The sequence below is a fragment of the Dermacentor variabilis genome, chromosome 1 (assembly GCF_050947875.1).
Source record: "Dermacentor variabilis isolate Ectoservices chromosome 1, ASM5094787v1, whole genome shotgun sequence".
NCBI lineage: Eukaryota > Metazoa > Arthropoda > Arachnida > Ixodida > Ixodidae > Dermacentor > Dermacentor variabilis.
Window position 1 is genome coordinate 151,034,819 of NC_134568.1, and position 26,486 is coordinate 151,061,304.

Here is a 26,486-nt window from a genome sequence, read left to right on the forward strand (position 1 = left end):
TAATTAGCGATGAGAAAAGTGCAAACTCGGTATACAGTATATAATGGGTGACTTCAAAGTAAAAGTGGGGGAAAAGCTGGCGGATGAACAGGCAATTAATTGGCAAATACGGCGTCGATTTTAGAAACGCTAGGGGAGCGATGCTGGTAGAATTCGCAGAAAGGAATAAGCTGAGAATAATAAACACCTTTTTCAGGAAACGTAGCAACAGAAAGCGGACCTGGAAAAGCCATAATGGTGAAACAAAATTGATTTCATACTTTCTGCCGATCCCAGCATAGTGAACGATGTAGAAGTGATAGGTAGGGTAAAGTGCAGTGATCATAGATTAGTGAGGGCTAGGATTCACTTCAATTTGAAGACAGAAAGAGCAAAATTGGTCAAGAACAAGCAGGTCAACCTAGAAGCAGTAAAGGTAAAAGCAGACAAATTCAGACTGGTACTTTCAAACAAATATGCAGCCTTAGAACATAGAGATGATGATGACATAGAGCTAATGAATGAAACTGTAACAAGGCTGGCTTTAGAGGCAGCAATTGAAGTGGGAGGCGAGGCACCAAGGCAACCAGTAGGCATGCTCTCCCAAGTAACAAAGGACCTAATAGAGAAACGGCAAAGAATGAAAGTGTCTAATTCAAGAGATAAGATAGAATTCGCAGAATTGTCAAAACTGATCAACCAAGCGAAAATAAGTGATCGAAACTATATAACGTGAGAAAGACTGAAGAAGCCGTAAAATATGGACGCAGCCTGAAACTAGTGAGAAGCAAATTTGGCATAGGACAAACCAAGATGTATGCACTGAAAGATAAGCAGGGTGGTATCATCAACAATCTCGAAGGTATAATAAAAGCAGCGGAAGAATTCTATAGTGACCTGTACAGTACCCAGGGAACTCAGGAGTACTCTACTCGAAACAATAATGAATAGTATACAGAAACTCCTCCTATAACTAGAGAGATGAGGTCAGAAGGGCCTTGCAAGGCATGAAACGGAAAAAAGCGGCAGGAGAGGATGGAATAAAAGTCGATTTAATCAAAGATGGAGGAGACATAATGCTAACAAAAGTGGCGGCTCTCTATACGAAGTGTCTATCGACTGCAAGGATCCCAGAAAACTGGAAGAATGCAAACATTATACTAGTCCACAAAAAGGGAGACATTAAAGAACTGAAAAATTATTGGCTTACTCTCAGTATTATACAAAATATTTACCAAAATAATCGCCAATAGAATAAAGGCAACACTGGACTTTAGTCAACCAAGGGAACAGGCTGGCTTCAGGAAGGGATGGTCTACAATGGATCACATCCATGTCAATAATCAGGTTATCGAGAAATCCGCAGAGTACAATAAGTCTCTCTATATGGCTTTCATAGATTACAAAAAAGCATTTGATTCAGTGGAGATACCAGCAGTCATAGAGGCATTGCGTAATCAAAAAGTACAGACCGCTTACGTAAACACCCTGGAAAATATCTACAGAGATTCCACAGCCACCTTAATTCTACGCAAGGAAAGTAGGAAGATACCTATAAAGAAAGAGGTCAGACAAGGAGACACAATCTCTGCAATGCTATTCACTGCGTGCTTGGAAGAAGTATTCAAGCTATTAAACTGGGAAGGTTTAGGAGTAAGGATCGACGGCGAATACCTCAGCAACCTTCGGTTTGCCTATGACATTGTTCTATTCAGCAACACTGTGGACGAGTTACAACAAGTGATTGAGGACCTTAACAGGGAGAGTGTAAGAGTGGGGTTGAATATTAATATGCAGAAGCCAAAGTCAATGCTCAACAGCCTGGCAAGGGAACAAGAGTTCAAGATCGCAAGTCAGCCTTTAGAGTCTGTGAAGGAGTACGTTTAGCTAGATCAACTAATCACAGGGAACCCTGACCATGAGAAGGAAATTCACAGAATAAAAATGGGTTGGATCGCATGTGGCAGACATTGTGAGCTCCTGACTAGGAGCTTACCGTTATCATTGAAAAGGAAAGTATACAATCAGCGCATTTTACCGGTGCCGACATATGAGGCAGAGACTTGGAGAGTGACAAAGAGGCTTGAGAACAAGTTAAGGACCGCGCAAAGAGCGATGGAACGAAGAATGCTAGGCATAACTTTAAGAGACAGAAAAAGAGCGGTTTGGATCAGAGAGCAAACGGGTATAGACGATATTCTAATAGACATTAAAATAAAAAAATGGCGCTGGGCAGGTCTTGTAATGCGCAGATTAGATAACCGTTGGACCATTAGGGTGACAGAATGGGTACCAAGAGAAGGGGAAGCGCAGTAGAGGACGGCAGAAGAGTAGGTTGTGCGACGAGATTAGGAAATTTGCGGGTGCTAGTTGGAATCGGTTGGGCAGGACAGGGGTAATTGGAGATCGCAGAGAGAGGCCTTCGTCCTTCAGTGGACATAAAACATGATGATGATGATGATGATGATGATGATGTATGTATGTATGTATGTATGTATGTATGTATGTATGTATGTATGTATGTATGTATGTATGTATGTATGTATGTATGTATGTACGTACGACGTTTTGACCGGGGATCGGTGGAAACATCGAATTATCGTTTTTATATTTGCGCCAGCCCATGTTACGACTAATTAACCACTGGATCCAAAACAGTATATATATATATATATATATATATATATATATATATATATATATATATATATATATATAAAGAGAGAGAGTAGAACCTCGCTATATTGAAGGGGGAGCCGAACTTCGTTATATGGTTCTTCACTCTTTCGGCGGCATTGGCCGCAAGGAAATGGGGCGAGGTGCTGTTCATTACCAATGAATGCAAGCCAATGAAAAAGCCCGCCATGCGCCGACGAAAGACCGCGAATATCCGCGAGATTACTGCTTTCTCCACTGAAGCTATATCAACGCTATCCATCTGTGGCGTCGTCTTCGCGCACGAGTAGCGGTGCAACAGGTCTTACAAGCCTTTCGTGAGCTTTCCAGCGCAGCCCATTCACGAAACGCTAAGCCTAGCGTTCGCAGAGAACATAAACAGAGGTCGTATGCATGTTATAACAATCCTTTTCATTTTCCCTTCGTCTCATTCGGTGCACCGAGTGACCCATCCCCTCAATAAATGTGGTGTGGCTCGGCGGTTTAAAGTGTAGCATTATATGGCTTGTCGGTCGAAACATTTCATGTGAAGCCAGAAAACCCCTTTCTCAATACAGGGCGAGAGTGCGCAGTTTGAGCCCATAATATGCGCGGTTGATAGCTGCCGTCCGGAGTACGTTGAGTACGTACGGAGTACGTCCGGAGCCATTGTCCGCGATGAAAATAGGTTCGCCGGCGCAAACCATTCTACGAGCCCGCCCGCGCTTTCGCCATTGCCCATACGTCATACGTATATAGAAGGCGTTAAACCTAGGTCAGAAATGCCTAAGCCTGTACTAAAAGGGGGATACTATTTATAGGCTCGGATAGCAAGCGTATGGGACGCCCTCATAAACACCCGACCACTGAGGTTGGAAGGTGACTAAATTAAGGCGACTCAAAACGAAAGGATACTCTACTTGTGCATTAAAAGGTCCCTAAAACGGCTCGGTCAAATTTTGCAGACACGTAGGGTACACCTACAGTAAAACATTCGTGCCACAATTTAAGTGAAGCGCCTCATATTAAGAGAACTACGGACAATTACGAGTTACCCTCCTCCATATAGCCATGATTTATCTCCTCAATTGGTTCGCCGAGTGATAGGGGCTAAGCTCTGCCTTCACTCGCTCTGCGTCATGATGTAACGTCGTAAAGTCTATTGCCGGTTGTCTTGGAGCCAGCGCGCGAAACCTCTCCAGCCTCTCCGCCAGCCACCTGGCAGTCGATCCCAAGTGCATGAGCGCTATCCACGCAGTGTGAGTTGCGAGCATTCTGTCGCAGCGCCGAGCGTGTTTGGTATTCCGCTAACCACAGGCGAGCTGGGCGTTTTTACGGATGGCCGGAGGCATAAACTAAAGAGAGAGACAAAAGGGGAGGAAGGACAGGGAGGTTAGCCAGTGTAAGTACCGGCTGGCTACCCTGTTCTGGGGAAAGGGTGAAAGTGGATAAAAGGAGAAATTAAAGCCTCTCCATACCACTACCGCTTGTGATGAAGGAGCTTCAGCGTAGATGTACGTGAGCGGCCTGATCGATCGTTTCGCACGATCCGACCACCTGGTAGTGCAGAGCTTAACCAGTCAAACACAGAGCTAATATTGCTGTAATCAATTCATCCCCAGTGTTGCTGAACAGGACAATGTCACCTGCAAACCGAAGATTGTTGAGATATTATCCGTTGATCCTCCCTCCTAAGCCTTCCCAGTCTAATAGCTAGAATAACTTCTAAGCATGCAGTGAAGAGGATTGGAGTGATTGTGTCTCCTTGCGCCTGACGCCTTTTCTGATAAGTAATTTGCTACTTTTCTCGTGGAGAGACACGATGGCTGTAGAATCTTTGTAGATATTTCATAATATATTCACCTGTGCCTTCTGCACTCCTTGATTACGCAATACCTCCCTGACTGCTGGTATCACTACTGAATCAAATGCATTTTCATAATCTATGAAAGCCGTTGATAGAGAGATTGATTGTACTCCGCAGATTTCTCAACTACCTGATTGATGACATGGACGTGATTCATTGTTGAATATCCCTTCCTGAAGCCAGCCTGTTCTCTTGGTTGATTGAAGTCAAGTGTTGCCCCGATTCTATTGGAAATTATCTTGGTGAATATTTTATACAATACTGAAAGCAAGCTAATGGGTATATAATTATTCAATTCGTTAACATCTCCCCTCCTATGGCTTAGTATAATGTTGGCATTCTAGTTCTCTAGTAAGCCGTGAGGCACTGCGTATAAAGGGCCGGAAATTAAGCTTTTCAACCATAATATCTCTTCACTCTTTGATTAAATCGACTGTTATTCCATCTCCTACTGCTTTCCCCTGGGACATCTCTTGCAAGGCCCTTCTAACTCCACTGCTAATAATATAGAAGGAGCCAGTACCCTGTTCATAATTAACTACTTCCGATGTAGGTTGCGTGGCTGCTCTGGGTATTGTACAGGTCAGAGAAGTCTTCTGCTGCTTTTACTATATAATTGAAATTGCTGATGACATTACCCTTTATATTTCCCTGCATACATCTTATGACAAGTTTTCTTCTCATTGATTTAATGCTGCGGCCATTTTTTTATTGCTCAGTCAATATTTCCGACGTTCTAATTTCGAATATCGCTTAAGATATCGTCAAACATAGGCGTAGCATTAAATGGCGGTCGGTGTAGTACGCGATGTATATGTTATATAGGTGCATCTCTCTGCTCGTACTCACGCATATGTAAATAAATAACGCATACATCAGCATAACCCTCACACACGTCATTACCACGCATAACAGATTCCGCACCACGCCGACCGTCATGCAGTGCTACGAATATCTTGCACAGTTCCCCGATCAGGGAGGGTGCGCTTAATTTTTGGGCGGTAAATGGGATTTTATCCTAGTTCTGGGAATCCAGCGCCGATCACTTACTTTTATTTTTGCGCGCGGTATACACGTCACATCAACCTGTTTTTCATACGCGGAACGCTTCTGCTGTACAAATCAACCGCAATACTGTAGATTGATATTTACACTCAGAGAGAGAGAGAGAGAGTGAGAGAGAGAGAAAACGCCCGTGTACGCAAAACAGACTGTGGCAACATGTGACATTCCAACACTTCCTCGAAATCATTTTGTTTCCTTTATTTCTCCACGCTCGAAATGATTGACAAAACGGTGGAACTTGCGCTCCGACGCAAGCCTCATATAGATATATTCTGAAACTATATTGTAAACCTTACTAGTGCACGTACAGATCGGGCCATACGTGTGCGTGCGTGTGCGAAGTTGCCGTGCCCATTTATTTACGGTACTCCTGCCGCCTATAGCTCGCGCGCTGCAAGCGCTGCCCATGGAGGACGGAAAATACTGCTTGCGCCTTCCAGCTGTAGGATCCCATAAGCGTTCTTCTGACAGACCAGTGAGCGTTGGTAGAAAGTTGCTCCCAAACTGGCCGCTGATGTTCGCCATTAAAACTCAAGACCATGGCGTAACCCCTTTGCACCATTCTCGGGAACGGAAGTCGTGTCGAGCTTGCTGTTCAAGCGATCATGCTGCGCGCTGCACGTGGTCTCCTGCTGCAGCAGCGGCTACGCATGGAGAGACTCGAATGGGATATGCTGTCGCGATTGCGTATCGTTGTCTCGTACGACAGACACCGGAGAGGTTGTGCTGACAGAAAGGGAACACTGCGAGATAAGCAGAACATGTCATATCGATAAGCTTGCCATTGTCCTAGGACGCGCTCACGCACTCCACCCACGACGATAGCAGCTGGGGAGATTTGATCATTGTTCGGCTAGCGGATTGTTCGAAGAAACACGAGGCAAGCGGCGCGGCGCAATAACTGCGCTGCAGCGTTGCCACCTTTATTCGTCGCCTTTCATTAAGCTGCACACGCGCGCTCCTGCCGATAAAAGGACAGTTTTAAAGGGCATCATATTATTTCATATGCTCGCATCTACTCACTTTCTCTGCAGTATAAACCCGCCAGCTTTTCATCGCATGAGCTATCTGGGCTAATGGGAGCAGCTGCAAATATGTCACGATATCTTTGGGCTCCACAGTAGTGAACAAGAGGAATTCAAAAATATGTTATTGAGATGCATATATAGGTACTCAATGAAGTTGCATGGTCAAATTGTGTGCATACATATTCACACATTAAAATTCAGAACTTGATTAAATGAGTATGAATGTTTGGACTAGCTGGCTAAATGACAAATTATATATGCCACTTCCTTTATTTATACTTATTTACCCTTCTTTTTCATTTTGGAATACTAATTAAGTGCATTAATTTAGCATTGCGCAACGTATCATTCCCTCTCCCTTCTAGCACTATAACCAGTTTTCTTCTTTTATGCACGGTGTGACTGGAAGCAATACAGTGAAAACGATTGATGTTTGACTGTGATGCCGTAATGAAAAAGAGAGTTGCATGTGCACTGCAGATGCATGCATTGCGAATTTAAGTATTTTAATGTAGCACACACTGACAACCTTGTCAGTGTGTGCTACATTAAAATACTTGGGTGTCCCAGCATCCCATACAATTATAATGTTAACTCCAAAAAGATGCACATGTGGATACACATTACATAATTGAAAAACACATAAATTGGGACTCGTGCACGTAATGTTCATGATCGAAAAGTGTCGTTTTCTTCTGCCTTGATCTGCACTGCTATTTTTAGAAACCAATGGTCTATATATATTGTGCATTGTAAAGCCACTGTTTAACAATATAGTGATTTTCAACAATGCAGTGACTGCATTGAATAAGAGAAACCACTGGGTAATTTCATCTCAAAGTGGCATAGTTTACCTTTGATGCTCATTTATGCTCATTGGCTCATTGAGTAATTGGTATTCATTTGTTTATGAATTAACCCCTTCCATGCCACGCTTCTATATCTCGAATTCTGAGTGAAAATGACCAAAATAGTTTTAGGGGCCCCAGTTTCTAACACGTTTTACCTCCTCAGGAAGAGTAAATTCGCTTCTGCTTGAACTGCAGTCTCATGGATTGAAAGCACGACTAAACACCGAGACAAAACTAGGCTCGTCCAAAATGCAAAGTGCTGCTGATGAAATTCTTCATTCTTACCAAGAACCGCCACTGCATGGAACCGCCTTCCCGCCTCCTTAGTCACCATTTGTGACAGCACCAATTTCAAGCTTGCTGTTCAAAGTGCCTTATAGTTCCTTCATTATTTTTTTTTATTTTTCTCTCGTTCTGCAAATAATGTACTCTACCACTCCTTTCTGTTGTGCCTGCCGGCCTTGAAAGTATGTACAATAAATAAATAAATAAATAAATAAATAAATAAATAAATAAATAAATAAATAAATGAGCTCGTCCTTGGCCGTTTTTACCAGAAATGCGCGGGCGAACCCAGTTCGTCCAAGGCCCGCAAGGTGTCAAGTGCAGTAGTGCTACTCAAGTAACTCTTCCTGCCCTGTCCCAGACATAGGGTACTTGCAAGAGAAAAATATATAAACTAATAAGTGGAGCTAGAATTTAATTGTTCTTTGTAAACAGGACCTAAACATAACATGCATAAATTGTGTAACATTGGGCATCTGTATGCCTTGGACATTTGTTTAGAGTGTGTATTCAAGCATAAAATAAAACCTTTGTGCAACAATTATTGCTTACGGCATGTAAACGGTGTACCATAGGCGGAAAGTCTTCATCTTTCCGAACCCCACAGATATTATACAGGGTGTCCCAGCTAACTTTAGCCAGAGTTTAAAAATATGCAAATGCCACGTGTATAGTCGGACAGAACAAAGATAATGTTGTTTGCCGTCGCTTGGAGATACTCAAACTATGTTTTGCATTCCGCCTAATATGATAATTAGTCTTAATTATTTAATCAATTTATAGAATATTAGAATTAGATGAAAAGTGTAAATGAGAAAGTTGTATAACAACATGAAAAACTCCCGCTACAGCTTTCTGTTCCTCAATACGTGCTACATAAAGTGCTTTTCCGAGCGTGAAAGCAGCCCGCGAATACACGCAAAGTGCCTCGAGCGGCCAGTCCCCCCGAAGCCTTGCGCGCGACGGAAGGCGGCGCGCTTCGTCCCCGCTTTCCGCCGTAGTCGCCGGCTCACCCTCGCACGCTTTCACTACAGCATATGGCGCGCGCCGACGATTTTATCTCCCTTGGACTTTATACGGAACCTCACGGTGACGCCGATGGCAGAAATGCGCCTGGAGTGTCCATATAATTGCTATAACAATAACAGCCAAATGATGATTAATCTAATTTGCGGTGTCGCGGTGAATCGCGCGGCTGTACGAACCGTTCGCCCTCGCTGCCGGCGTACTTCATAACGCCAGCATTGTGACAGCGAGTGCTCGTGGTCATCCAGTGAGATATTTACAGGTTCACATGGTCCATGCATTACACACTATGCTTGTTATTTTAATGAGTGAATGTTTACTACAATTTATATAACCAACGTAGACTCGTGTAAGGGTCACACTTTCTTGTGGCGATTTTGACGAGCCTTACATGGCACCTGGCCATTTTACCTAACTTTTCCAACTACGTGCATAAAATCCACAGTAAACTAGCGCGATCGCCTCCACTCGCCATGTAGTAGCGACACGCCAAAGTACGCTGCGCGCGAAAATTCGCTGTCGCGCGTGGTCGGAATCAGTGCACCGAACGCGACTGCGTCTCGGTTGGATTTTCTTTTTTTCAATATTGGCTGTCCAGTTGTGGGTGCAGTCCTTACACGGATTTATTCAGTAAGAATTTTCCTTCGTGTAATGATTTTATACTTCGCTATCAATAATACTGCTTCGCCTTTCCGGCGAAACTGCAGCCTCATTTGTTTTGTTTACTTTGAGTCCGAGTGTAAGCGCTCCAGCGCATGGCTGCTATTGAATCTGATTTCGAGTGAATCTGTCTTGGCCTCTTTTCGTTTACTTTGCGAATATATATATATATATATATATATATATATATATGACCATTGCATGCAAGTGGCGATGTTTCCATCCCTAATAAATGTTATAAATTACTAGAAGAGTTTTTTTTTTTTCATGAGTTGTTAGCATTGCCTGCTGGAAAGAGAAGCAATACTGAGACACATATAATTAATGTACATTTCACACGCCGTTAATAAAATACTCTGCCGAAGGGGTCACTGAAGTCTGCAGGTTTTTTTCAGGATCAAAAAAGTATGCAAAGCAATTTGAAGCGAGGTGAACATACAGCAGCACATTCAATCACTAAACATAGGCTATCCATACCGTTAGAAATAATTGTTCGTTGGCTACCTGCTTCTCCTGAAAAAAATATATTAAACATTGTTCTGTGTATAGTATATTTAAATATACTGTCTTTGTGCATAGTGTTCACAGTGAAAATTTAAAAAATAAATAAATGTTGAAGTTAAAGACTACAGATGGGGTAGCCGCCGCTGGTGCTTCTAATGCGCGTCCGCTTATTGCCAGGATTTGTAGAAATAAAGCGAATATATGAATTAAAAGCTGTGCATGTCTGCACCAACAATGCTGTAAGCGTTTAGCTACAATAAAATTCTAAGTGAAAAGGTAGAGGCAACTCGAAAGAAACCTCTAATGATGTGGGTAACAGAACTCTGGTAATGACAATTTAGGGGTAGGCTTCGGCATCGCGGGGGGGGGGGGGGATTCTCTGCCCCCCCCCCCCCGTGCTCCCAAAAACTTTGGATGGGGCTGTTGTCCCGGTGATGCGGCTTGACCAAGGTGCTGTTCACATAATTGAACTTCAGTTGTGAGATATGTTGTAGTGCAATAAAGAATGTGCCAGCTTGCGAAGTTATATGTGGTAGCAGCATCTCCTCAGCAATGTGTCAGTCTTTTAAAGTATGTTTAACGAAATGTGAAGAAAGACTCTGTGTTAAAGATTTGGCTTTGTTTATCATGCAGTTGTTGCTACGCAAGTATGGCTGGTGCATATTATATATATATATATTATAAATGTGCCTTTCTACATCACTCCTGTTTATCATCAGAAAATGCACTCAGCTTTTCCACCAATGTGAAGTAGCTGGATAGGATATGTGTTTAAAACACTCCTTCTGTATTTCCACAGCTTCCATTTTTATGCTTTCTCACCGCACTAGGACGAAGTTGACATGATTTACTTGGTTTCATGCATACTGCACAGCCCGAACTGTTAAGCAAAAGGCATAGCACACTTGAGCACACTTTGTGCTCTTCGGTTCTTTATGATGGCTGGTAGGCATATTAAGATCCAAGAATGATGCAGAATGAAATGTAGATAATATTAAGCAGAGAGACAATGGCTTCATTGTCGGCTTGCCTCACATAGTTTAAATGAACAGAAAATGAAGTCCCTCAGTTCCCCTTATTCTTCTTGCTCAAGTATAAACCCCATACAAGCGATCCTGTGTGCAATGGTAACAAGCGACGCAGTGGAGGTGGTTGTCGTGTCCGATGTCGCCCGCAAGTTGAACCCCACACGAGTGACTAGTTTAAGCGACGGTTCCCCATTGTTGCCAGTATGAGGGCACCAAATACACACCGAAACTGGCATGAAGCATGCTCTAATAATTTAAGTTCATTTGTTTTACGCACGGAGCAGCATAAAAAATTTCTGAAGGCCTTGCAGTAGATTTTTATACTGGCTAGTCGCTGATAGCACTTCCAGACAACGAGCAGCGAATTCTAGATTTCCAGAACCGAGCGACTGAGCAACAAGAACGAGCGGCCTGTTTATGCGACAGCGTTTCATTGCTTGATTTTGTGCTGTCGCATACAAGATTGCTCTCATGGGCTTTGGCTTTAATGTAAATAGACTAGGTCGCTTTGTCAAACTCGTTACCTAAATGCTTTCAATACTGCGCTTTCACAGTATCGAAATAGCTTTGGGTGGGAATGTTCTGGTGGCCAGTCAATGCACTCCTCAAAGCGTTCACCCATAATTGGAAATATGCTTCTGAAAAGTAGCATTTGATTATGCAAAAATCCGGTTTTGGAGACATTACAAGCCTATCCTTTTCCATCATGATTGTGCCAGTACACCTCAGCAGTCTGCCTAGAAGTGCTTTTATTTTTTACTAAGAAATTCTATCAATAGAGAGATGATAATCCACATAGTGCAAGGCACCGTTTAGCATGTCCATTTTGCATCTGCTGATACAATTATAGGATACTTTAGTATGGAACCTGGTAGCATCTGGAATTTGAGTACTTTGCTAAACTTGCAAAACTTGTTGCAATGGTGGAATTATGCTCTTGATTTAAGAAAACATATATAGAAATAAATATATCCATAAAAAGCGACACTGTAGCAAGGGCAGAGTTGAACAAGCACAAGGCTTTTCTCAGGGACACATGCAGGTTATCAATTTCACAGCTTGATGTGTCACAAAATGGAATAAATTTTATGGCATTAAAACTTCGTCATGACAATAATATACTGAACATGGGTGATTTAAATCTCTCTTACATCAATTACATTTAAACATCCCATGGTGTGATTGAGGCTGCCAACTAAAAAAATTCTGGTGTTTCACATGCCAAAACCACGATATCATCATGAGGTATGCCGTAGTGAGGGACTCTGGATCAATTCTGACCATCTGTAGTTTTTTTAAGAAGCACCCGATGCACGGTACATGGTTGTTTTTTCATTTCTCCCCCCCCCCCCCACACAAAATGCAGCAGCAGAGACGGGTATTTGATACCGGTCCTCTGGCTTAACAGTCCTATGCCAAAGCCACTATGCCACCACGCCAGGCAAGGCTACCAACTCTGTACAGCTGTTGGAGCTCGCATTATCTTTTAATGTAACTTGCAAAGAAACATACCTACCAGGGTTTCTATAACCACTTCACGTGCCTGTACAGTGCGGTTCACTATTAAAGGAAACACCCCTAAGTGCTGCTCTCACTTTGCTAGCACACAAGCTACAAGTGTCAGCTGGAGATATATTAATGCACAGAACAGGGGTGTAAAAAAGTGCCAGTGCCACCAACCACAACTTATCTGCTGTAAAGTTGGCAATTATACTCCTGTCAGGTGGAAAAAATTCACACATGCTCCATTCTTGCGTTCTTCAGTGGACTTCACTGTACATGCATGTAAAGGTAAAGTCAAAAGTTTGTAATGCCAGACCCAAGAAAAAGCAGGATATTTCTCAAGCCTGGGCACACAGCCTGGATTTCAAATGGACCGTGTGTGCTATTTAACAAATTTAGTGTTGTACTGTTTAAATGGATGCAAGCTAAAACTACGTTGACAACAGGACTCCTTTGCAAAACCAATATCCTGTAAGCTTTTGACTATGCCTGTATATTCATTGTGAACATGACCCCAGTGTGGGGGCTGAAACATTGTCCAATAATATTTTCACCTTTGTCAGTGTCTGTCCCATTTTTTTCATGTACATTTCACCTTGAGTAGTCCGAAATAGTCTTCTGCACATCTTTTTTTTTTCCTCTTTCTCTTCAAGAGCTATCAATAAGTAGAATATGCTACCTCATACCATTAAGATGAGATTCAACACAAGCTTTCTTTGCAAAATTTTAGCATCATATCCTCCTCCAAGTCTGTTCACTTCTGCAAATATATTTGTCTGCAATGCTGCTTTTGCATGCACATGTGTTGTAGAATATTTTGTATATGATGAATTCGGTCAAATATTGCCTACCAAACTTTCTGGTAGCATTGCATGTATATTGATCACATGTTTTGCTGTGCTGTACTTCCACCACTGTAATAGCGCAATTGGAGTTGTATTATGAATAAACTAAATAAAATGTAATGGCACAAAAGAAAATCCTGAAATTCAGCATATTTCTTTGCCTTCCAAGATGTAAATCGTTTATCCTGAATCATGTTCCGCATCGAACCAATTAGAAGCCCAAGCCAAATAGGCTGCACTTACTCCCCAATGAACTTAATACATATACAGGGTGTCCTAGCTAACTTTAGCTAGAGTTTAAATACATGCAAACGCCGCGTCGCTGGACTGAACCAAGGTAATGTTTGCCGTCGCTTGGAAACTCAGATTTTTGCATTCCGCCTAATTACACTATCAGTATGAATTAATCAACTTCTCAAATATTCTAATCGGATGAAAAGTGTCAATGAGAAAATTGTAGAGCAACATGAAAAAATCTCGATGCAGCTTTCTGTTGCTCAACATGTACTACAAGAATGTGTTTTTCCGAGTGTGAAAGAAGCCCGCGAATGCACGCTAAATTGCCGCGCGACTGGTCACTCGCGGCACTTTCTGTGTATTCGTGGGCTTCTTTCACGCTCAGAAAAACACTTATATGTAGTACATGTTGAGCAACAGAAAGCTGCATCGGGATTTTTTCACATCGCTCTACAGTTTTCTCAGTAACACTTTTCATCAGATTAGAATATTTGAGAAGTTGATTAATTCATACTAATTGTGTAATTAGGCGGAATGCAAAAAATAATTCGAGTATCTCCAAGCGACGGCAAACAACGTTACCTTGGTTCTGTCCAGCTATCTGGCATGCATTTTAAGACTCTGGCTAAAGTTAGCTGGGACACCCTGTATATGCTTTATGAAAAGGCAACACCACATACATAGTCACAAGATGCCTTTTCAACATTTTTATTAACAAGCATTCTTACCAGCATTCAATTAGCCAGAATGTAGCTGTAACTTGCATATTAAAACAACCATTATTAAAACATGTATATGAAAAATCTTCAAACAAACCAAATTCCTGCAATAACAATTGCAATAGTGAAATTGCACAAGGATCACAATATGTTGTCTTAAAGTGCAACATGTACTATTGCGCCACGAAGTTGGCTGCTCATGATACAGTCTTGGACACAGCAGCCACGACCATTTATGTGTACAATGAATGTGCCAGCAAACTGTGTGTGCCTGATATTCCAGACACCATTGACAGATGTAAAAAACAAATGTACATTTATATATGTATAAGCCACAGTACTTAGCCTACTGCCTAATCTCTAGATATGCTGCTACCATGTTGCATGTCACATTGAGCATATTGGTCCCAGTTGACTACCAAAAAAAAAAAAAAGAAAATCACTGCACTGTACGACGGAGATACCCCCTTTTCTCTGAGCCTTTCTCAAGATGACACAATTCACACTTGAGCACCATGCAGAATGTGGAGCCAGTTAAATGAGGATATGCTAATATAAAACAAGCAAAATATATATATATAAAATATTAGCAAACACTTTCTTTCTGAGTACAACAGTAACAAAAATGGAACAGTAAAAGTGCATGCACGTGTAAAAAGTCTAAATATGTCTACCGATGCCAACAAGATGATTTCATACTTTATGGCTTGTTGGAAACCATGTTCGGTGCTTTTGTTTCTAGCTGACTAAAGCAGTTAAGCTCCTATGAGGCACAATCCTTGTTCCCCCATCACACTGTCTTCATATAAAACTCTCGCAAATAAATCGCATGACCAGCTAACTCCAACCCTGAAGGAACAAGTTTCTCCCACCACCAGTAAAATAAAAACCCATGTCAGGTTCAAAAGCTTCAATACATAGCGACTGCATCATTTTATGCAGTGCAATGCTTTCCTAAACATTAATGTCTGTGAAAAAAAATTAAAAAAAACGAGAGCAATGTTCTATTAAACAGACCTTGAAGCTTGCAACATAAGTGGGAGGGGATGAAAAAAAATGAGGCAGGAGGGAGAAACATTGTGAAAGGAGCAGAAAGACATTGCAGCTATAAGGCTGTACATCAGTTCGCTGTAGAGCGGTAGTAATCAGAAAGAACTCTCCAGGCAGACGGCTCCATGAACCCTGCAGGAGGCTCCTGACCACTGCGTGCCAGGCTGCGCATCTTGGTGCCAGAGATGAACAAGAAGTCCTCTTTCCGTTCAGGCTCAAACATTGCCATCTTCTTCTTCTTTGTGTCATAGGCAGCAACTTGGAATGGTATGATTTCGAGTTGTGTAAGGCCAGGAGCCATGGTCAACACCTGTGAAATGCAAATTATAGGAGCAATGTAGAATTACAGTGTTTAGTTTTCACTTTTAACAGATTACACTGGTGCACATTTCCAAATGCAGTCTCAAAAGTTCCACAAGGGCATACAATGACTGTGTTGTCGAAATCTGCCAAATTTACCCTTTCAATTGTGTGCTTCTCTTGGAACTGCAGGTGAAATCGACCTCCCCTCCTGTCCTGTTGAGCGCTGAGTTGACTCAGCTTTCAGCAGCACAATCAGTGTGTGGGTATGAATCTGTGGTGCCTGGTACTATGTGACTGTCCCCAGTTGCCAATTTTGGTGGCGTGAAATTGTTTGGCATGTTTATAACTGGTTGCATTAAAAGGTAACATAATTGTAGTGCCCTTGAGAAATTGAAGCTCTACAGCGTAATTGCTGGGCTGACAGCTATGCAACAAAAAATAAAAAAAGACACATTTCCTGTCAGAAACTTTTAAATACATTTTGGGAAAACGAATTGAGTAAATTAAATGCTTGACTACAAATGAGCTATGTGGGACAGAGAAAAGTACACTGCACCTTTGCACCATGAGTTGGGTCATAGAGGTCTTCTTTCGTCTCTGGATGGGGCATTCCTGCTGGGTCTCGGCCTACAATGTAGAAGTTGCTGCCACACACCATTCTTGCCTTGGCGTGCCACTGGACCTACATTGGACAACACATTGAAGTATGCAGCTTCTTCAAAGGTGAAGATGTCGTAATATTACATTGATCCTCGTTCAAAGCTGAGGACAATATTTCATTCTGGTCTGGATATCATACTGCATGCCAATTTATTCCCAAACACAAGTGATTTCCAAAAACAGCAACGTCTCTATGTATGTTTTATATCAACATGTCTGTACAATACCAAATGGCGATAAGCCTTCAAGGAGTGCTCCAAAAATTAGTTAAGAAATTTATCAATATGGTGTACACTGAAGGACAATGCGCAAACTATAGACAGCCACTAAATTTCAGAGGTAAAAGGAAAATCAGAAACTGGCTCGTGCAAATGCGCTGACCAAGATCCATGCACCACCTCACGTCTTCAGAAGAAAAAGAAAGTTGCTGCTCTTCAAATATTCGTGAAGTGATAATGTTCATGAATCTTGCCACTAATTAAGGCCACTGTGCCTGCGGATATCCAGCAAAAGGCCCTATAAATGTGCATGGTACAGTTATTTTGTTGGCCTTTTGAGACAGAATCTGAATTATGTTGTGGCAAAACACGCAATATCTTGATTGAATTTTGTGTGGTGTCTGTGACACTCCCGCACCCATTGTCCATGCTGCATACTAAGTGGTGCACGCACATGACATACGATTGAATGGCAATAAAGGTGTTTTATCCTATACACATAATGCAAAGTTTGATGTTAATTATTACCATCACTTCTGAACACATTTCTGCAATGACTGGACATTCACAAGTGCCACACTAGCGTAGTAAAGCTCTTGAACTTTGGGCATCGTGGCATGGAGCATGCAGAGTGGTCTTTTCGGATCGAGAAAGCAAGCTGCAGAGGTAGCCAAGATAAACGCAGCAATTGCCCTCCACCAGCTGCGAGACACAGCAGCAGTAGGTGTATGCGGCAGCTGAACAACGCTTGCTTGTAGGTGTTTGGGCAGCTGGCGTAAGGAAAAAGCACTGACACAGCCACGACACCAATCATCCGCTGCCACAGGAAAGCCCGCTGCACATGTCCTAAATCCCCAAGAAACACTCCGCGTGACTGCCCCAGTGCAGCTGCCACTGCTCTGAAACCCTTGCGTCCACCCCTTCGGGCCCTGTTGCATGCTGCAGGTGCTAGCAAAAGGTTACCTCTATATTTATGAGGAGTTCCTCTGCTTTTTACAAATTATGAAGTGCTCAGAAGGCAAGTGTATGGTATATAAGCCCAGGATATGCGAGCACCAACAATGCGATTAAAATTTTCTTTTTTTTTTTTTGTTGTAACAGTGACACTTTGTTTAAAGGGACCCCAGAACACTTTTCCAACCAATTGTAGTATGACCTCAGTATTAAAGGATGTCTCCTAACAAATCTCATGCCGCAAATAATTTTAGACTCTTTCAAGTATTAGAGGAGTTATCAAACCAATACTAGGCTTTCTCTCTCTTAGTCTCCGCGAGCGCACTGGAAGCCACACAGCAGAGAAGCCGAGAGGTCAAAGCCCCACGTAAGAGTTAAGTGTTGCGGTGGCGAAAGGGCTCATTGTGGCACCCCATGGCAGCTGCGGTAGACTATGCTACGTAGCTGCTCGGAGGCCACACAGCAGACACATCTATGCTGCAATGTAAAAATGAAATTTTTGTTTTTGAGATCACATACGCTTCATTTATTTAACTAAAAATTAGCAATTATGTATTACCGAGAATACTCTTGCAATCACAAAATCAGTTAATAGCGTTGGTGAGTCCAGCTGCTTGTGACGACGCTGCATGACGACATTTAGGAAGAGAGAGCAAGCAATTTTTTGCTGTTTTTTACATGCGATTGTTAATTCCCTACTGCATGCTGGTGCAATAATACAGTATAACCTCGTTGATACGTTCCCCTTATGCAAGTTTTCCCGGCGCCAACGTTCGCAATCGAGAACACAAAAAATGACCCAGTAGAGTTATGCTTATTTTTTACCGGTTCATACGGTCCCGGAAAGCAAGATTTTTCGGCACAAACGCTCAGTACGTCGCCAAACTGCTATCGTATGATACGTTTTCCGGCCGCTAGATCCCCATGTAAACAAGAAAATGTGCAAGGCGTGCACGATCAAGAACAGTATATGGCTGCCCGCATGGCAGCTTCACCGCAATACTCGCCCGTCCGTCTCACGTGAAAACGTCGGCGAGCACTCAGGTTCTCATTTGGGTACCAGCAATTCTTCTCCAGGGTCGTTGCACGCGGTATTCACAGCTATCAATGCCAATCCTATTGCGTTAAGCTTCTTTGCCTACCTGCTTCACAGTGCATGGTGCCATCGAAAGCGTAGCGCACGTTTTTAATAGGTGATAACCAAAACACGCCGCCATTCCATGCTGCAGAGTGTGATCCTATTTGTTTTCCGGCCACTAGATCCCACGTGAACAAGAAAAAGGTGCAAGGCACGCGCCATGGAAAACAGTATATAGCCGCTCGTCTCACGTGAAAACGATGACGCGTGTGGTTTCTTATTGCGGTACCAGCAAATCTCCACCCCGGTCATCGCACGTCGTATTCACAGCTATCACTGCTAAACCTATTGCAATAAGCATCTTCACCTATGTTTTACAGCACATGGTGTTTAGTGCCATTGGTAGCGTACTGCAGGCTTTTAGTAGACGATAATCCAAACGCATTGCCGTTCCCTGCTGCAGGCGGTCAATGTGGGCATCGAGTTTCCCCTCGGCGGCCTAATGCCACAAGACAGAAGTCTGAAGCATTAGGCTGGCACTGATGAAGAGGTAGAGGTTGTTCCTCGCCATCTTTGCTGCTGTTACGCATGTGCTACTTGCCTTACTTGTAAATATTTGTAAATATACGTTTTTTGCACAAAAACATAGCAGAGAAAAAAAAGAACAAGGAGAAATGCCTCAGTGTACATGCCACAAGCTGACAGTGAAATTGCGAGGTTGAAGTAATATGTGCATTATTTTTAAAGTTGTGGTGTATGTCATACCTACCCCAAAAGCTATTAAGCCGAGTGATGGCATTGTCACATGACATGGCTGTCACAAGAGAACAGAGACTGAAATCACAGTATTGGCAGCTCCCAGTGGCACCTTGCCATTTCATGTCAAGTACTAATGTGGTGGCGATGGCACTGTACTGGCTTCACTAAGCTGCCCAGTTGCCTCACTACAAGTGCGTGATGGGCAATCTGCATTACAATGATGCCAGTGAAATGACTATGCTAAAAGACACTATTCTAAACATAAGATTATGTGTTCATTTTGCATCCTTAATTATTATTTTTTTTACGCAATCAAAAGTACCCTCGTCCACCTAGTTTTGCATTTCTGCGTTATATTCGTGGTTGCTTTATACTCTTGCAAGTAAGTATATTAATGACAAGTTGGTTGGATGTCTCACACTGGAAGAAAACAACAGAAATGACTTGCTGCGTGTATTGTGCAGCAGGAATTCTGCATGCTCGTGGCACAATATGTGGGGAAAGGACACTGTGTTCCCATCCACTTTCTGTAACATGAATCCCTACCAACTTGCTTAACTTTCAGTTGTTCGAATCGTTCCTGCAGTTCTTTTCAAAGCAATGGCTATAGTGAACAGAACATTATCACTCTGTTTTGGTAGGGCTCAAGTGTTGCTTTTGCCTTGCTCATTTGTCATTACTTGTGCAGCACTACCCATGCTCTCGAGCTTATATTGGTTGACAACAAATGTGCCAAACGACAACTGATGCAGGGCCAAATGTCTCCGAGTTAAAGGGCATCTTATGCTATGTAATACTGCACAGGTTGGCAAGACCAGACATAGTGCAAGTTACTCAATTTTACAAATTAGCAATTGTCAATTGAAAACTAAGTTCAGCTGTGTACATAAATTACCCTCCTACAACATTGAAAAGGCCACCGTCACCATGAGAGGTTCCTTGATAGGCCAGGGAAGACGCACAAACCAAAGATAGGTGGCAACGCCGCCTTCAAGTTCCCGCTCCAACTCGCCGCTATGTCAAAATTTTTACGGTGTCTGCTCGGGCCTACCTTAAAATTCAGAGATGCCCCACCCCTGAAAGATAACCCACCCCTGACCAAGCTCCCGGCTTAAAAAAACTGAAAGTTACCCACCTGAAAGTTAGGCACCACACTGAAAGTTAGCCCGCCTCATATTTTCACTATTTTCTCTCGATTTTAGGTGGGTTATCTCTCGGGATTTTACGGTAGTTAAATTGTTATCGGTAAAGGTGGACTACATTGTATTCTAAAGGAGCCAAAAAATGACCTTCGAAAATTTCGAGAACATTAGAAAATATTTCCATTTGCATCCCAGATACCAGCACCATCTAATGACGGGTGGAGGGCACCCGCCAGCACTGCCTGTAGCTGGCACTGCCGAGACAGGCATTTTCAGGAAGCTGGGAGCACAAAAGACTGAAAACAACACTCTTCCAAGGGGCCGGAAAGGAAAAAGAGAAGAAGCATGTAGGAAATATGGGAGGTGAAGATCTAGGAGAACAACAATAGTCACTAGGCTGTGCATAGTAGGCAATGCGATAATATTTAGAGCATAGGCGGTGCAACTTTTCAGAAAAAACTCGCCGTAGTTATACACACACGATACATGAAAGCCACAATATTAATGAAGAGAAAACTTTTGATCAAGAGACAAGCGTGCTTGATAGAAACTAAGGTTCACATGTTAATGTGACACCATGTGGCACTTATTCTATTTCATTATGATGGTTTACTGCAGTACGTCGACTCATGTAACCCTTGTTCAACCTTCTGTGTACAATTTAATTCACACTTTTTCGTTTAAGGGACAAGCCATGGTTCTTTCCATCACCTTGAGACATGCTCTTCCCATTGGCATCATAATCCAAGAACATGTTCTGGATTGTTGATGGTCCCTGTAACACCTAGATTTTTATCTCTGTATATGCGTCTTTCTCTCGTGTGTGTGGTGTGTGCGTACACATGTGCACGTCACCTCCTGACACAGTTAGGACAACGGTGCAAGTAAACAATATGTCAGAGTGAATGGTGGCAAAGGATAAAATAAATATGTGTCTAGTACAGCACTGGCCCCCGACTTTCACTTGAGTAGATTTAAAGGGGCCCTGAACCACTTTTTATGGAAGTGGAGAAAGGCATTTGAAGTGAAAATAGGCTATTTTAGAAATACTTTGCTGCAAAAAGTACTTCAATGCGTTCAGCATAAGCAAAGCTATTGACAATCAAACACCGCCTTCACTGTGCTCCCGTTCCTTCTTTAATGCCTTGCACTACGAAGGCTGCAGTGCAGTGGGGCATGCCTACAATTTCACTGTGGCACGCAGTTCAAATTTCATTTTGAATGTTGATGTAGACACCACGCTTCCCGCCTTTGGTGCCTACGGCGCGCTAAACATAAGCCAAACGCGGTTGTCTTCAGAAATGCGCCGTGCGCTTAGCCAGTGGACTCGTGGCGGCCCCTCACAGTGGCCGCAGTATCTACGCCATGTAGCCGACTGCAGCTTGATATCGGCTATCGACCAATAGCAGCCGCCTAAGGGTATGACGAAATAAAGCGTCTGATGACAAAAAGCATCCAGAAGAGAGTGAGGGCAGGGCTTTCTGTTGAAAAAAAAAAAGCGTTTGAGAGAAAGGCGACTTCGTGATCCGCTTGAGAGCTCCACGCACCGCATATGTCAGCACTTCGCCGAGATGTTCACAGCAGCATATTTTACCTGAGGACTATGCTATTTCACCAAGCCAGAGGGGTGGTTCAGGGCCCCTTTAAGGTGCGTTTTCTGGAGCAGTAACCAGCAAAGTTTCAGTACCAGTGCTCAAACTATAGTACCATTGGCCAGTATAGACAAAGTTTTGACACACTCCATGGCACATTAAATACTGGTGGCGGGATAGTTTGCTGCATATTTAGCACAATTTTTGTACATTGGTGTTTACTGCTTCTTAACACACTGGTCACTTGGACATGCGGGCCATATATACTTCACAGTGACAGGCTGAGTAATTCTTGTTCATCTTTCAGCCCGCTCAAAGATGAACATGTGTACATGATTAACATGCTGTAAATCTTGTAAATCACATGTTTCAAGCTAAATGGCATGCTTTAATTACCTCAGTTGGTCCAGCATACATCATGGGGGAAGGAAAGATGGCCAGTACAGTGAGCTTGGGATCTAGAACACCGCTGTCCAGTACTGCCCTGTGCTGCTTCATGCGCACTGCCAGGGGTACATCATCATCTTTCGTCCAGCCACCTGGGAAAAAAGAAGCGAAAAATACAGCATTGTCTGTATGGCTGCAGGCCACAGATACTGTAGCCTCAATCACGCGTAGAATGAACAAAGAATTGCTACCATGTCTGTTGCTCACTTGTAGCTAGTGTTTTACAGTGAAACAATTAGTTACTAGTGCTTTACATTTTGGATTGTACTACTGAGTGACCTCGAGCTAATGAAATTTGACCTAAAAAAGTTGATTTATTGGTTGCGTGAGGTATTTGAGCCCACTGCTTCGAATCAGAATCAGAATTCCATCTGTCTAGATGCTTACTTTGTCTTCACCAACCCTTTTATCACCTATCTAGCACTTTTTCCAGGGTATCAGCTTCCAGTTTGACAAAGGAGATGAATCTGTACGCTATCTTAGCTGCCTTACATGCAGACCATAGCGACTTGGCGATCACCTTCTTGAATGTTACCAAATCTTATTTGTTGGGGCTCAGACAAAAGGCTATGACCAGTTATCCTCTTAGACAAAGAGAAATAAGCACTGCCAGTGGCCAGATGCCATTCAGGCAGTTAAGTTTCTCCAGCAGGCGGAGGACATGATGAGTGAGAAACCTGAAAGGCCAATTATGGCCATTGCCTAGCAGCTACTTGTGCCGTTACATGCCATTCCCAAGTACAGCTCAAACCACTTATAATTCAACTGCTTATAGTGCAGCCGCACAAGACAAAATACCGGTTAAAATGCAGTTGCTGCAAAATCTCACACACAAGTGAGGCAGCGAGCATGCTTCTCAACGAGGTGCACCGGCTGAAGGGACAGCAACGAAGGCAATGTGGAGGAGGAGGAGACGTGGAGCAAGCAAGCGTACAAGGAATAGAGTAAAAAAAAATGTGGCAGCAGCATTCTGGTTCAGTGCGAGTGGGGGTTGCCCAGGCGATGGAAGCCTTTTTCTCTGGCTGCTTGTCAGCTGTGTGCAGTCTGCACTGAACGCATGTGCATTGTCACTCTTTGGCTCTTCCGTTCGTGTGCGACCAATTTTTTCGGACACTGATAGGGTCGCAAAAATGTCTGAATTATTGGCCAAGCCGGAAAAACAAATTTCAATGGTAAAATCAAATTGTTTTTTTACAACTCCAGCCCAGTGGAAAAAAATTGGTCGAGGCCACAACTGCGTTTCCTGTTCACCCGTCGCAATCTGCAAAGTCCAGATATTGCACATGCAACCTTTAAGACACTGCCAATTTAAAGTGCGTTCAGCAAATTCATCAGTTCAGAACGTTGTCCACAGGCGAGCTTTCGCTGTTCCTACCAGTACGTGCACTTACAAACTTTTGCTATATGTGTTTGCGGTAGTTGCCGGCTGATCACCAGCAAACACTGCTTCACGTGCAAGTGCAGCCTGAGTGTGTTATTTCATGGCAGATCAACATGTGTTTGTCTACAGGTATGAACATATATCATGGGAAAGCTTCCGACGGCTATGCCTAACCAGCGTTTTCTCGTGAGGCATGTGTGGACAAAGTTGCAGTTTGGTGCAGAGTGAACGAAATGCTTCGCAGTGGCTGTACGGCACATGAAAAAAATTCACCGACGATTATGATACTCTCCGATGCAAATTTGAGCGCAGTTGTAGGTGCGTTTTCATTTTGCGATATATTGGCTGGCACGCACAATCTGTCTCATGCGGCACGTTGCAAACAGAGTGAAGTGTGATGCAACTGCCTCGCTAATCGGGAGATCACAAGAGGCAGCGCATGGGTGACGCGTGGGTGCGATTCACAGCAGCTGCTGCAGACAGATCTCCGCTGACGCAGCGCTTTGTTTCCATACAGACGATGCGCACTACTCTGGCACCATCTCGTAGCCATCATCGCCACAAAGCCCGGCTTCCATGGCACTACGCTTTCCTCCTCACACTCTCTTCGCTACCGCAGTCTGTCATCTCCCACTGTGTTCCACATTCGCTTTCATCCTTCACTGTGCTCATTCGCTTGGTTACGAGGGACAACGCCGATGCTGATGCAGGAATGGCCACCTAAGAGCTGCGCTCTAAAACAGGGGAATCAACTTGCCAACAAATGCGAGGGCACATCCCAGTTGTATGCTTCGATTCCCAGACGCACACAACTGCTTGGTCTATATGTTTTAAGCATGCACAGCTTTTGAAAAATGTTTTGGTTACAACATGGTACCGCTTATCAGGAGGTGTATAGAACCTAATTCATGACTCTGGCGACGTAAGTTATAAGCAGTCTATGCCGTAATGGATTTGCTTTCTCCCACAGTCCTGCAAGGCCCAAGGGTGGCTAGCTGTGAACATTGGCAGCCATGCCACCCTCAATGTGGCGTCTCTAATTCTCAACATAAACCTGCTATGCTGTTATGTATGAGCCATAACACTGAGAGGGAGACTAACAAGCAGTCACGCAATGTTAAAAACTCGCTAAATGTTGCTATCGTGGAAGCACTGCCCAACATTAACATCCACTATGCTATCCAAGCATGCACCCATTATCGAAGCCAAAATCAGTCAATAATTGAGGGTGAAAATGGTTTTATTGAACAGCCCTTGAAAACGGTAGTAAAAGAAACAATGTAAAAAAAACTTGGAATGGATATTTTTCAATGATTGACTCAAATACTGCAGCTATCCTTGAAATCGTCAGTATGTCCTCAAATACCTCATGCATCCAGTAAGAAATTTTTCTATTCCCTTGGAAGGCTTCCATAAACCACCATGCTTCATTTCCCCCGATTTAGTGAACTATTTTGCAGTTTTATGAATTTTGTGCACTTTACAGGCATTTTGGCAGTCTTTGTGATAATGACCTATGTGTAACCGGTGAGCAAAATGCATTGTGCCATTTGCCAGTACAACACCTTGTTTGTGCCAATGCTAGGCACATTCTCCTCCGGCTGGATGTGCACTCCAAATCAATAAAGAACAGATGCGAGGCTTTGCAAGTGACAAGGCGGCAGCTGCTTCGCTGGCTCTCATTTGTTTCATTACTGCATCCAAAATGCTGAATTGTTGAATGCACAGTTCAGAATGATCGAACGACAAAAAGAAAAAATAATGCTGTTAATGCAGTTTCAGTTTACTGTGTGAATGTAATACACACGCAACTCCATCAAAAAAAAAAAGAAAAGTGGATTAGAACTGGGTTAAAGCAGCCTTCCTTTTCCTTCCCCTAGCTACTCACCAAGTGGATGAAGCAACAACACTGGCTTCTTGTAACCCTTCTCTGTCAAATGTTTTCTTGTGTCTTGCATGAGCAATGCATGGCCATTATGAACAGGGTTCCTCAGTTGAAATGCAAACACTGCATCTGCCTGTGAAATAAATTGAGATTTTGTTCGACACACAAGTTGCTTGTGCATAGAAATTTCTGCACTTGCAATTCGGTATGAGGAGTAGTGTACAGTCAAACCCTCAATATGACAAACTTAGATTTAACGAAATTCGCGGTATAACAAACTATTTCCATTTCTCGATCTTAGTTTTATTGAAAACCGTATATATTTTTTTTGCAATTTAAGGACGTAATTTTGCGACACCAATTTAACAAAGCTTTCAGACATTTCAAGCATGTACTCCTGTATGACTAGAAGGGTTTCGGTGTGAGCTAATTGGTATGGGTCATTCATTTTAAACAGCCTTCCCTCCCTTCCTTTCTCTCTTTCAGTCTGTTGCAAGTAGTATATATTTGTGCGGGCTGCAACAAGGATGTTGGCAGTCAGCGCAGGTCCTGTGCTCTTCCTTGTCAGTGTTTTTTTTTGGTGCTGTTTAAAATGAATGACTTTATGGCTAGTAAACCTAGCAAAAACTATAAAAATGGCGGCCAAGGCAAAAGATATTTCAAGCATCCTTCCGCATGAAAAATTTGAGTGAAAAAAAAAAAAAAGAACGCCATGAAAGAATGTGCTCTGGAATGCAGTAGGCAGGAAACGCCACAGCACCATTC

General features: G+C 42.9%; 1 protein-coding gene across 1 annotated transcript in view; it reads right to left on the reverse strand.

Annotated features, from left to right (window-relative positions):
• Positions 1 to 14,225: 14,225 nt before the first annotated feature.
• Positions 14,226 to 26,486, reverse strand: part of Papss (3'-phosphoadenosine 5'-phosphosulfate synthase) — a 34,495-nt gene continuing 22,234 nt past the window's right edge. The window contains exons 9-12 of the mRNA XM_075697658.1: positions 25,725 to 25,854; positions 22,405 to 22,547; positions 16,162 to 16,287; positions 14,226 to 15,612 (exon numbers count right to left, since the gene is read on the reverse strand). Coding sequence (XP_075553773.1) covers positions 15,373 to 15,612; positions 16,162 to 16,287; positions 22,405 to 22,547; positions 25,725 to 25,854 — 639 coding nt within the window. The 3' untranslated portion in view covers positions 14,226 to 15,372. The remainder of the gene's footprint in view (positions 15,613 to 16,161; positions 16,288 to 22,404; positions 22,548 to 25,724; positions 25,855 to 26,486) is intronic.